Source organism: Callorhinchus milii, unplaced genomic scaffold (assembly GCF_018977255.1).
Source record: "Callorhinchus milii isolate IMCB2004 unplaced genomic scaffold, IMCB_Cmil_1.0 Scaffold5, whole genome shotgun sequence".
Taxonomy (NCBI): domain Eukaryota; kingdom Metazoa; phylum Chordata; class Chondrichthyes; order Chimaeriformes; family Callorhinchidae; genus Callorhinchus; species Callorhinchus milii.
The window spans coordinates 10,155,112-10,168,914 of NW_024704746.1; the positions used below are offsets into that span (position 1 = coordinate 10,155,112).

Here is a 13,803-nt window from a genome sequence, read left to right on the forward strand (position 1 = left end):
GAGCATAGAAATCCTTATATCCTTTGCCATATTTGTTCACTAAATTGCTCAAAAGGCAACACATTGTCTGGTGACAGTCCCTTGGCCGCATCTGTACTAATCCCCATGAACAGCACTGTTCCATCTGTGAATAGAACTAACATGCAGCTGTAGCCTGGATTTTATCTTCCGTAACATTAATGTACTGTAGGAAGAAAGGAGTGACTAGTTCATTCAGTCATCCCTGTAGTGAGTCCCATCACTTGGAACTGCGTCCCTTTCAGTCATTCTACAAAACTCCTCCGATCTCGGTTTACAAGCAATTGCATTTTGAGTTTCTCATCTTGCCACCATTAGAATTGCTGTACATTTGAGAAAAAGGGGAAGCAGCTCCGTACTTTTCATATAAGGGAACTGATGGATCATTGCTTGACACAAGAGGAAAACTAATACTAGTTTTTGTGTGTGTGTCTCTAAGTTTCTTTCCTCAAGTATGTTGAAGTTTACTGACTGGTAGTCTCTAACTTAATGAGACTGGTCTTAAATGACTTACTGATTGACTGACGAGCTGTGACTGATTGACCAGCCTGTTCTTAGTGACAACTGACTGACCGTTTCTGTTTTCTTCCAGTTTGTGGACAGCGACAACTTCCTGACAAATGATCAGACATTGAATTTAATGATCGCTGAGAACCTAACTCTTGTTGCTCCGATGCTGGAATCTCGGTCTTTGTACTCCAATTTCTGGTGTGGGATGACCCCACAGGTAAGCTGAGGCAACTGCTTCACTGTGGTGGATGTGGCAGAGAGGAGGGTGGCAGAGAGGAGGGTGGCAGAGTAGGGTGGCAGAGAGGAGGGTAAAATGGAGCGTAAAGAGAGTGGCTTTAAAAAAGCGATTCTAAATCCAACTCTTAGTGAACAAAATTATTAATGAATAAAAATTAGTCGTTGAGCAATTATATTCTAACTATAATAAATAACAATAATAATTTGGTCATTCAATCCGTGACTGTTTGTGGGACTTTACTACCGTGTTTCGCCCACAAAATATGCAGTCAATTCACTTTAGCTCTTTGAGACGTCTCGAAGATGTGATAAGGTGCTATATCAAATGCAAGGATTATTATTATTTTTAATATATACTGCCAGTAAAATATTATTATGTCCATTAGTGCTCTTCAAGTTCTGAGGAGAAGCCAGGAAGGGCCTCAGTAATCTGGGGTAGATGTGGAGATGCAGACATGTCCTCAACCCTACAAGCAGAGCCAGAAAACTGATTTACATTGTAAGCAAGTCAGAAATAAATGTAATGTATTTTGCATCTGTTGTACTGAATTCTATAAACTGAGGACTAAGGAAAGAAAACTTGTGTTACTGGTCCGTTCAAAGGATTTCCATTGCTAGCTGTGTACTGCAATAGCCATTCAATTTTTATCACAGTAAGTCAAGTCACAAACCTACAAGGATTGTCCTTTCTCCAGTCAGATGTCTTTGTCTGTTTCCCTGCTTTGATATTCAGGGATACTACAAAAGGACTCCTGACTATGTTCCGATCAGGGAGTGGAAACGTTTGGGTTGCTACCCTGTTCCAATGATCCACTCAACGTTCCTCATTGACCTGCGCAGGGAAGCTACCAATCACCTGGCCTTTTACCCGCCTCACTCAGACTACACCTGGGCCTTCGACGACATTATTGTCTTTGCCTTCAGCGCCAGGGAAGCAGGTAATGGTTTGTTGTTTATATGAACAGATACACCCAGGCTTTAATGTTATAGTGTTTCGCCCACAAAATACACAGTCAATCCACTTCATAATATATTCTGTAGAGTACTTTGAGATGTCTCAACAAAGTAACAAGGTGCTATATGAAATGCAAGGTTTATTATTATTGTTATCAAAGAGCTGGAGAGTTATTAATGCTTGCCAGACAATGCTTGCAGTGCGATTTCAGCTAGTTACACACCAATATTCCCACAAAACTTTGGCTCTTGCCAACCTGCACCAAATTATTTGTGGGGCATTGCTGTGTGCAAATTGGCTGCTGTGTTCGCCTAAAAAAAACAGTCACACTACTTTACAGTATATCCTGTGAGACGTCCTCTTGACATGAAAGGTGCTAGATCTAATGTAAGGATGATGATTATTATCATTGTTTAGAGATTGTTTGAGTCTGGCTGAGTGAATGACAGTCAAACCTTAGCCCATGGAATTTATGGATACCTTGATACATTGAGGAGACAACATTTTTAATATGCCACATTTTTAATGTGTAGAAGGCTTCCCCTTGAACACATGAATAATCAGCCCATTGTAATGGCTGTGTGCCTGATATAACATCAGACTTTCCTCCATTTAGCATGACCAGCTGATTCAAAGCAAGCTGAAGCACCAATGCATAGCGAACTCCAACCTCCCACTACATTACAGTATTCCAAGACTCTCCCAGTTAGTCACACGAGTAGATGTTACCAGTAAGAGGTAACGGAAAGATCCTAAAAATGTATTTTAATCATTTTTCGGTGTATTAAAAATGGCTCACTTATGGCAGATTTGAAGGCTGCTGTTAATTGATGCCTTTTAAGAAAAATTCTTAAAAAACACAGGTAGGAAGAGAAGCTTAGAAATGCCAATAGACTAACGGGCAATAAATCTGTTTATTATTTCTCCTCCCTACCTCTGTGACCTGCTAACTCCATATAGACCTGTCCGCTCCACACACTTCAGTCTCTCTGCCCACACCCTTTGGAACTCCATCTCACAGTCCCTTCTCCTTGTCCCTTCCCTTGCCTCCTTCAAGACCCGTCTCAAGACCCTTCTCTTCGACTACGTCTTCAGTCACCCTCCTTCCCCTACCTCCCTGCCCTCCACCCCTCCTGATCCAAACCCCCGCTTGATATCTGTAGTGTGAGGTATATCAGAAACAGTTACAAAGGATCCAATTTAAAAACATCTGGGAAGTGATGCAATAACTCTAAGCCAACATGGGCTTATGAAAGCCTTCCTATGCTAACACATTTATTGGACTTGTTTGAGGATTGGATTTACTGCAGTGGATATTCATGAGTTTTTCAGATGACCATTTGTAAAGTCCCTCGCAGGAACTTTATGGCTAAATCAGTTGCTGTGTGGGGTCAGTGTTCAGTTGTAACTTGGATTATTAATTGCATGTATAATAAGAACCAGAAGGTTTAGCAATTGGAATGGCTGTAATCGGATGCCTGTAACCACCAGTGACTCCTAAGCAGAATTTGATCTCCTGCCATTCACTACGTTCATTAGAGATTGTGACAAAATTTTTATAGGAAAAATGTCCAGGTTTGTACCCTATTTGTGCAGGATGACTTATAATAAACAGTTAATGAATTTTATTTCATTTTATTGCATTCTTCTAGTCAGTCGTACATAATGACGTATGCACGTGATTTTATTTAAAGAACCCCCCTGCTGATATCTCGCCTGTCCAGGTGAACTCTTCAAAGGAACATTTTAAGTGGAAAATTGTTGTTAATGTTGAAGCATTTCCTCATGTGTGCACTTTTCTCCAACCAGAGGAGAGCACTTACTTGCCCTTATTTGAAATTATTTGCCCTTAAATATATGGGCTTCATTGCAGCTATTAGTGTGTCAGGGTGTGAGTGAGTAGGCATCAGGGACCTGTGGGAGGAGTGTGTTAGCAGCTTGAGGAAGGGGTGTGTTAGGCCTGGGGAGGGGTGTGTCAGGGCCTGAGTGAGGGGTGTGTTAGGGACCCAAGGGTGGAGTGTGTCAAGGCTTGGGGATGGGGTGTGTCAGGATCATGGGGGAGGTTCTGTTTTAGCGTTCACCTATAGCTTACATATTGGTTGAGTTATTTTACGTGACTTCATGACACATACATTAAAGCATTGACTCTGTTGGCAGGACACGTACATAACTTAAAGAATGTTTCATGGTTGAAAGAACAGAAAGTCTTGTTGCCAGTGAACCGGGGTGGGGAAGGAAGAGGTTGCTCTGAGGCAATTGGGGGTCTTTCCTATCAGGCATTGAGTCAGATTGACCTTTGAGTTGCGTGGTGGCTTTAAGTTTTGTTACTGCCAATAATTGACATTTCCTACTCCTCCCAAAGGATCCCCAGCCATAGTCTTGTGATTGGAAGCACGCTGAGAGAAACAGCTTTGTTACCTGGGGTAACATGAGGGAAAGGTTTTCCATTACCCTTGTTAAAAGTACAATAAAGGTTTTCTAATAGGAACTGGCCCTATAGAGACTGTTCCCGTTATCCAATTCCCATTTACCTAGCAATTTTAGTCATCAACCCACCACCAACAGCGGGCTTTCATTAGGCCCCGAGGAGGTATAAAACAGATACTTTAAAGCTCCTTCGAAGTAGGTCTAAGGTTGCTAAGAATAGGAATTCATGTTGGATGTATTCAAATATTCACGCTGGTTATATTCATTTGCTCTATGAAAAAAGACTAATCAGTGTTGTTCACAGAGGGGGATATCACTTGGCTAACTGCATACAGATGAAACCCTTATTACTTTTCTTTAACATACTTGCATGCACTAACTTAATATGCATCTGCTGTAACACTATAATGTCCGATCACAGATAAGAAGGCAAAAGCTTTTCAGAGTTACCTGGGTATTGGGGCATTTTGGATCAGAAAGGGGCATTTTGCTTATCTCTTGTGAGTCAATAGCACATCCATTCCGTTTATTGCCCAGTTTCTTTGCAATATACTATTTTCATTATGATTTTGTTTCCAATTCCAATTGGATATGTGTCAAATCTCATCAGATTCATCTCTTGTTCCCATCACCCTGAACCCCTGATTGCAGTTAAAATATATCATCCAGGCATGAAAGGTGGTATATAAATGCAAGTTGTTCTCCAGTCTAAAACAAGATGACCATTATTCTATTCATACCTTGAGGATGCGAATTCTAAACTGGAGTAGCTTTTAATCCACAACAAAACAAGTTTATGCCTGAAACGTATTTAAATTCTTTGAGAATGTAAAATAACTCCAAGTTATTGGCAGTGATTGCATTATCTTTGTGAAGTGCTTTGAGGCATTCATGTGTGTGAAAGGTGCTACATAAGTGCAGGTTGGTGTATGTAACTTGAATTTCAGATATGGTTGATGAAATTTTTTACAACAAATGCAGATCTAAATTGAAAGCTTAAGGCATCCAGGAGGATGTTGTAAATTGGATCATTATTTGACCACATAATTGGACACCAAGACCAAACTTATGAACGGGAATGGTTCTAATTGGGAAGCTGAGAGCAGCAGACTTCACAAGCATTGAGCTGTGACCTCTGTTTGGCACACTGTACCTACAATATTGTGGACTGCTCAGAATCACTTGGAAAGCCAGGATGTTCTGAGGATAGGGCTAACTCTCTGAGATCTACAGAGTTTGCAGATGGGCAGAAAAAATATTATTAACAATAATAATTACTAATAAAATAATCCTTTTATTTAGTATTGCACCTTAACACATCGTCAAAACGTCTCAAAGAGCTTCACAGAACTCTACTGTAAAGTGTAGCGACTGAGCCACAGTCAACTTTACGTGTGGCAGTGTTCTGCAAAGTCAAAACTCAAAACAATTTATTAACTGGACATTGTTGGCCAGCAGGTCAGGAGAAACTCCTTCTGTTTTTTGAATTGTGTCACTGGATCTTTAATGTTCACCTGAACAGGTGGTTTAATATCTTTTCAGGACAGCACATCTGACAATGCCGCACTCCTCCAAGTACAGCATTGAAGAGTCAGTCTAGGTTATACAGTATTATTGCGTAAGGTGAATATTTATTACCATTGCAGCCAAGTGCTCATGAACTTCAGGAGCTTTAGGACCTTGGGGACCAAGTGCAGGGAATTACATAATCCAAAAAAAGCATTTGGTTAAGTTTATCACAGCAATCTTGTTGGATGTTTGTGGTGAAGTGAAGTAAGTGATTTGGGAATGTTAATGTGTTCATATTTTTGGGGGATGGTTGGATGGCAAAATTTGTGGGGGAGAAAAAGATTATTCCCATTGATTCAATCATAGAGCAGCTCAATCTGCCCTTAGGAGGATGTTTCTTTGCTGCCTTGTGCTTAACAGCTAGAAAAATAGATTGTAATGTGTTTTAACTAGTGGAACCTGCGCTACAGCACAAACAATAATAATCCTTAATAATCCTTGCATTTGATATAGCGCCTTATCACATCTTTGAGGTGTCTCAAAGCGCTTCACAGAATATACTGTAAAATGAATTGACTGTATATTTTGTGGGAGAAACGCGGTAGCCAATTGCGTACAGAAGTGTCCCACAAACAGTCTTGGATTGAGTGACCAAATTTTTTTAAAAAATCTTTTTTTTGAAGGGAATATTACCTCTGGAAATGCGATCCATCAATCGACTAACAACCGGGTTCCTACTTACTGCTAGGTAAACAGAAGCTTGTGGAGTAAGGATTCTTGCCTAAGGTTCGCCCTGCTCGGGAATCGAACCCAGGATCTCTCGCTTGTGATGCGAGTGTTCTAACCACTAAGCTACAGAGCAAGTCGGGTACTGATGCAGAAATTTGGAGCGAGCACCTCAATTGCTGACATTGCCTTGGCATTTTGATAACAAGGTTTTAAAACCATATCTAAGTATTGACATTGAAAGTGTCTTTGCTTTTTTAAAAAGTTTACATGTTCAACATAATGAGCCTGAGACACTTTTCACTTCAAGGCTGCGAGCAAATTGGTTGTTTGTGTTCACCTACAAAATACATGCTCAATACATTTTACAGTACATCCTATGTATTGCTTTGCGACATCCTCCTGACATGAAATGCGCTACATCGAATGCAAGGATTATTATTATCAGCCTAATTCACAGGTGGATGAAGCTATGACCCATGATAACAGTTAAAAAGGAATTAGATTTGAAGAGAAACAACATAAAGCGATGTAGGGAAATAGCTGAGAATTGGGATTAGGGTAGAAAGCTGCATTAGATGGGTTAGCATAGGCTCGATGGACTGAATGTTGCTTCCTGTCATTTATATTATACAGCACTGCACCAGCACTGAACCATCCAGACTTGCAAAGTGATATGTAAGTTTATTGTTGTTCGCTCTCCGTCAGAGATTGGAATAGGGAAATAATTTGTTAGGGAAAAATATCTTTAGAGCTTTCAGTTTAAAAAACTTGCCAGTGCGAAGACCTAGCTAAAATAAAACAATATCTCACATGCTATATATGCCTAGTAAATTTTTGGTTTAAAATGGTTGAGAATAAAGTATTTTCTTAATTTGGGCAATGAATACACAAATTCAAACCAGAAGAAGGATCAGTCAGATTTGGCTGCAATTATTTCTGTAAATAAGAACATAAGAACATAAGAATTAGGAGCAGGAGTAGGCCATTCAGCCCCTCGAGCCTGCCCCGCCATTCGATAAGATCATGGCTGATCTTCAGACCTAACTCTAATTACCTGCCCTATCCCCATATCCCCTAATCCCTCTATTTTTAAAAAATCTATCAGTCTCAGCCTTGAAGATGTTCAAGAACTGAGCATCTACAGTCTTCTGGGGTAGTGAATTCACTACCCTCTGAGTGAAGAAATGTTTCCTCAACTCTGTTCTAAAATGCTGACCCTTAATTTTAAGACTGTGACCCCTGGTTATAGATTCTCCTATCAGGGTAAACAGACCCTCAGTGTCTACTCTATCCAGCCCTTTAAGAATCTTATATGTTTCACATTAAGATCTCTGCTAATAAACATAAGTGAAGCAGATGCTTGGGTAAACTTTTTCCCAGAACAAACCATGTACATTTATACAGAGCAAGTCACACCATTGGGATTAATAATAATAAGACCTTTCGCATTGGGTGGATGACTCAAAAGTATTTCACTGTATGTACTGTGAAGTAGTATTTATTTTGTAAATTAAATGCAGCAGCCAATTTGCAGTAGTGCCCCAACAAAGAACCATGAAGCAAGTGACCAATTTATTTGGAGCATTGTTGGCCAGGACACAGGGAAACACTCCCTTCACTTTTCAAATCGTGTCACTGAGTCGAAAGATTGTGGGTTCAACCCCATATTGGGAGTTTGAACTCGCAAGCTGGCACTCTGATGCATTGCTGGGGGGTTGTTGCATTGTCTGAGGTGCCATCCTTCAGATGTGCTGTTAAACAAGTTCCTTTCTGCCTGTTCAGATGAATATCCCCTTGAGGTTCAAACTCACAGGCTAGGAAGTAAGCACTGGAATCAGTTGGCTACCTGTCATCTTTTCCCTTGTTATAGGCCTGGATTATAAGATGGACATATGTCTAATCACACAGAACAAGTGAGACCAACCTTATTAAGTTCTAGTCAAACGCAGGACCTTTCCTCGGGGGCTTACATAAATTCTGCCTTTTGCAGCTTTTAAACTTCGGACAGTCAACCGTGACAACACTCTGAGGATAAATAGTTTATTGTTGCGCAATAATTGATTGCAGTGAACAATGAAAACTGTTGCTTTAGGGTAATACTTTTTTCTCTCTCTGCATTTACCAACCAAAAAGGCAGGCCGACGGGTTGCTGTTAGTCCAATAATGTTCTACGAGCTACAACAGCAATACCAACAACTTGCATTTATATATAGAGAGCGCTTCACTTTGTACAATGTGTCAGAGGGCTTCACAATAACGTGAATGCAGTACAGCTTCACCCCATACAATCTGTCTTACTCCATACAGAGTGATTTGCCTTATCTTGGTTCTGGGCCATCTGCTGTCTACCCAGTTGGAATAATAAACCCACAGTGTGTGGCAGCCCACTTCTGGCAGGCTTATATAATGGAAAGCAGGAAATGCTTAGATTCAGCTCCCAAGAGCAATACATTTATTCAATGTATTTTGGGAATAAACATTTTAATAATTTTAAACCCACTTTACTTTTTTTTCGCTCAATATGGTAGCAAACTGTTAATATATTAAAAGCAATAAAATTGACCCTTGGTTCCATGAACAGCATGACGTTTAATGTAGTTAAACATTATACAGTGATTATACACAGAGGTATTACTGGACTAATTTAAGCATAAGGTTTATAATATAATCCTTACATTTGACGTAGCACTTTTTTCATTGTCTCAAAGTGCTTTGCAGGATACACTGGATACTGAGCAGTTTAGAGAAGGGAATTTCTCCCGGTATCCTGGCTAACAATTCTCCAAATAAAGTTAATCATTTGGTTTGTGGAACATTGCTATGTGCAATTGGGCTGCTACGTTTCCCTACAAATACACCCTCCACTTGACAGCAAATTCTGTGAAACCTTTTGGGGTTGACTTCCCAACCTAAAAGGTGTTTATGTTAAAACTCTTTATTTCCCTTCGACTGAATCGAACCTTACACACCACACTGAAAGACGCCAGTGCAGGTCGAGCCCTGTTAATCAAGTTAATTTTGTTTCCTTTCGACTTTAGGTATCCAGATGTATATATGCAACTGGGAGCACTACGGCTACCTGAGTGTGCCGCTAAAGGCCCAACAGACCCTGGAAGAGGAGATTGAAAGTTTTAACCACGTTTTGATTGAAGCAATGAGTAAGTTTTTACAAAGCTTTTCATCTGTCACAAGACTTTTAAGTTCAGGACATTTTCAAAATAGGTGGCTTAAAAATGGAGGTGGGGGAGAAGCAAAGCCTGTAAACTCTCGTCACACTATTCTGTCCAGTTGCTTAACTAACTAGAGGAAGACATTCGGAGCCACTATTAGTGATTGCAGTGAGAGTTAGCAATGATCTATCATAATAGGAGATGGTGGATGTAGGCCAATCATAAACCCACAGTATGTGGGAGTGGCAGCAACAGTAACAGTTCCAACAGTATAACCTACAGTATAACTTACTCCCCAGTTTAAAAAAAAGTCACAGTTTCCCAACCCCAACATGTCTTTTGGCAAACACACCTATATTTCCATTCCATTCACTGAGTGGATACATTTATGTTTAAGCAAATTTAATCCTGTAAATGTAGGTATCACTTTCAATGCTTTTTTTCGTACTTGTTCATAGTCGCACGTTTTTGCTCTGTAAGCACGAAATATATAGGGGTGAAAAATACAGCATTTCATAACAGGTTCAGTAATTAACAAACGTGTTAGGGAGTTGGTTATGGTTCTGTGTATGTGCAGTGCGCATGAAAACTCCACTCACACCTCTATAGTAATAATAATCCTTGCATTTGATATGGCGCTTTTCATGTCTTCTTGACATCTCAAAGCGCTTCACAGAATAGACCGTAAAGTGAATTGACTGTATATTTGTGGGCGAAATGTGCCAGTCAATTGCAAACAGTCGTGGACTGAAATGACCAATTTATTATTTTTTTTGAGGGATTATTATGAGGTGTGTGGAATAAAGAAACTTGCCCAAGGTTTCATCCTGCCGGCAATTGAACCCAGATCTATCACAGTGCACTCCAACTGCATTTGAGTGGGTCAATAGATTCACCTCGAATTCTGTGACAGCCAAAGTGAGAAAGGAGTAGATCAGGTTCTGTGAAGCCATAATAACGAGGTTTGATATTTTTAATATCAGTGAATTAAAGGTGTGTTTATCTTCCTCTCTCACGCACACACACCAATTTACTGTCCGGAAAAACATTGACAGGTTGGAACAATTTCTTAAGACCAATTTTCAACATAATTTTTGTAAGTCGAGTTCTCAAGGCTGAGTTGGGGGAGGGTCTTTGTTAATCATTACACTTGCGTTTCAGCTGAGCTATGTTCCCTCGCAATCAGCTCAGCGTGAATGAACTGCGTTTCTCATTACTACAAGGCTAAGGAGCATTACATTAAGGGTGCAGCATACCATTAAAGGGACACACTGGAGCTGGCTCATAAAGAGAAATTGCATTTGTGAGCCTGACTGCAGGATTCTAATGGAAAAAGTTAATTTAGGCGTCTGTCTCACATAGCAGCAACACTGGCGCCCTTCACAAGCTCGTTGTAAGGCTGTGTCACATTAGAAACTGAGACAGGGTGACATGAGAGCATTGCATACTCACTTATCTCTCCCTTTGCTTTAAGCACTGGGTTTAAAGAAACATGCAGTGTCACAATATCCTGCCCTCACAGTACACAGCTTTTTCATGGCATGATATTTGAGAGCAGTTCCGAAGTAATCCTTTCATGTGGTAATGAGGACATTGATTCTGTCGGTTTGTTGCCCGCAAGTTGGCGTCATTAGTTTTCCTGCTGTTCAGTAGGAGTCACAATGCCCGTCCACATTTCAGTTTAAATTGGCTACACTAATGCATCAAGGTCATCGCAGTGCATCTCTGTTAAGTGTAGGACAGATTTCCACAATATTATATACACTTTGCAGGAGTCGATCTTTAGGGAATTAACAAAGTGAGAGATAGATATAGTATCTGCCATCAGCAGCAAGGAACAAAGCAGGAATAGTCCAGCAATAAAAAAATGCCTTGTGTAATAGCGCTGTTTAACCTTTTAATATACTGTTGCAGCCACTGTAATTAATTTAGTAATTCAGTTAAGCCCAAACATTTGTCATACTGAGTCTACATTAATATTATTTAATAAGTAATGGTTGTTAAACCCAGGCTGAGTGTATAATAGCATTTAACTGGGAATTGGATGGTTACGTCAGGAAAAATTATATTGAAGATTATAGGAAATGGAGCAGGAACAGGATTAAAGTAGATAGCTCCAATGGTGGTGGGGAAGCAAACACCAGTAGACTTGATGGGTTAAATCGCCACTTTATGTGCTGTAATTCTCTTATTCTATTGTACAACTTCATGAGAGCAAAGCAACACTTTTTTGCGAACCTTGTATAATCCCGTTAAGAAATGCCCTAACCAATGTGGATTCTTTCCAATGTAAACACGTTTGAAACACTATACAAGTAGTCACAAGGATACTTGTGACCAAACCAGTTTAGCCAGTGACCTATATTTTTTTAAAAATGACCTTAAAGGCATTCAATAGCAATAATTTTATTTTAAACAGAAAAAGAATATGAGTCACTGACTTTTGAATTTATGGGAGTCATTATTTCCCAGCTAATAAGCGTGAACATTTAACTTGTTCAGGTGCCCAATGAATTCTGTTTGCTTTTTCATTAGCTCTGTGTGATGGTAACAAGGCTGGACAGGTTCAGTCGCTCACGGTTAGAGCCGTGAAGGGAATTGCATGATTATTGCAGGGAACTGATCCTTAAGCACACCCTAACCTTTGCGATAAAACGCCAAGCAAAGCAGTGGATGGTTTACTAACCTGTATAGGTTAAAAAGCGCAGCCCAGTGTGCAAAGCCTATCATCCAAAGTTTACCTACGGTTGGCTATGGTTGATACTTTTTGATGCTTTTTTATTATTATTAATAATAATCTTTGCATATAGAGCCTTTTACATTGGGAAGACGTCTCAAAGTGTTTCACAGGATATACTGTGTATTTTGTAGGGGAACACAGCAGTCAATATGCAAACAGTAATGTCCCACAAGCAGTCATGAAGTGAATGATCAATTTTATCAGAGGGATTCTTCATCAAGACACTGGGGGAAACTCCATTCTCTTTTTAAATAGTGCTGTGGGATCTTTAAAGCCCATATGAACAGGCAGTTCAATCCGTGGTTTAACATCTCAGCTGAAGGATAGCACCTCTAACAATGCGACACACCTCCGGCGTTGGATTGAAGTGTCAGCCTAGACTGTGCAAGTTCAAACTCCTATCCTTGTTAACAGGCAGTGTTGGTGGAGTTGTAGTTAATTCCCCTCTTGTCCCCTGTGGCAAGAGACCTGTACAAAATGCTTAAGGAAGGGTAGCCAATGGGTTTGCCACTTTTGGCCTCTCAAAGGCAAAGATTAAGAACCCCTGCGGCCTCTCACAGGTTTGCAGGTCCATTGCCCATTACTCCACATTGTGATCACTTAATCCGAAGTACGGGAAATAAACTAATCTTGAAATTAACTGAGACACTGGGATGGTTTAAGGGAGCATAATATCCCAAACCAATCAGCAGAATGCTTAGGCTCACTCGACTCTCTCAATCTGTTCCATTGACTGAGCCAACTGGCTGGTAACCGACTCAACTTGTTAATGGACTGCAGCAACCTGCTTGTGACAAAGTTTGATATAATTGTATCCTGCGGGTACATGGTACCAAATGTCTATCAATTCCTTATGCCTTTGAGCTTTGTCGTGCTGCAATTTTTAATGGATTACAAGTGAAAAGCAAAGATCTAAAAAAGCAAAGTGTCTCCATCTGGTATTCTAACACTGGAGCAGTTCCATTGCTGGATATGACTCATACCTGTCTCCCAATCCAATTATACCTTTCCTTTAAAATGCTTGTTTTCCATTACAGTGAACGGAAGGTGTCTCCCTGTGCAGAGGAACGCTCCATCTCTGGGGCAGGCAGAACAAATCGCTTCCCCATTCTCTATCACAGCTCACAGCCACCTCCACTCGGTGGTTGTGGAGTAGCAATGGAGGTGCGGGTTATAAAGGAGGGGAAAAATAAATATTACTTCAAGAAAATCTGAAATGAATTGAACAATTTAATCATAGAATCTTACAACAAAGAAGGAGGAGATTGTGCCTGTGCCAGCTCTTTAAAAGAGCTGTCCAACTAGCCCCCACTACCCCCACTAATAATTATGTTAACTGAAATACATTGCACCATTCATTAGTTGTGTCATGAGGTGAGGTGGGTGGATTTGCATTGAATGGTTATAACTGCAAATGTGTTTTGTAGCCAGATTCCTCTTATTTCAAATTACATCTAAAAATTCTTTGGATGTAAATTGGTATCATTTCAGCTTGTCGAACTCTGGTG

General features: G+C 40.2%; 1 protein-coding gene across 1 annotated transcript in view; it reads left to right on the top strand.

Moving 5' to 3' along the window:
- The window catches only part of colgalt2b (collagen beta(1-O)galactosyltransferase 2b), a 74,418-nt gene that overhangs the window by 48,358 nt on the left and 12,257 nt on the right, over positions 1-13,803 (top strand). Inside the window, exons 4-6 of the mRNA XM_007895692.2 lie at positions 611-745; positions 1,499-1,703; positions 9,424-9,543. Coding sequence (XP_007893883.2) covers positions 611-745; positions 1,499-1,703; positions 9,424-9,543 — 460 coding nt within the window. The remainder of the gene's footprint in view (positions 1-610; positions 746-1,498; positions 1,704-9,423; positions 9,544-13,803) is intronic.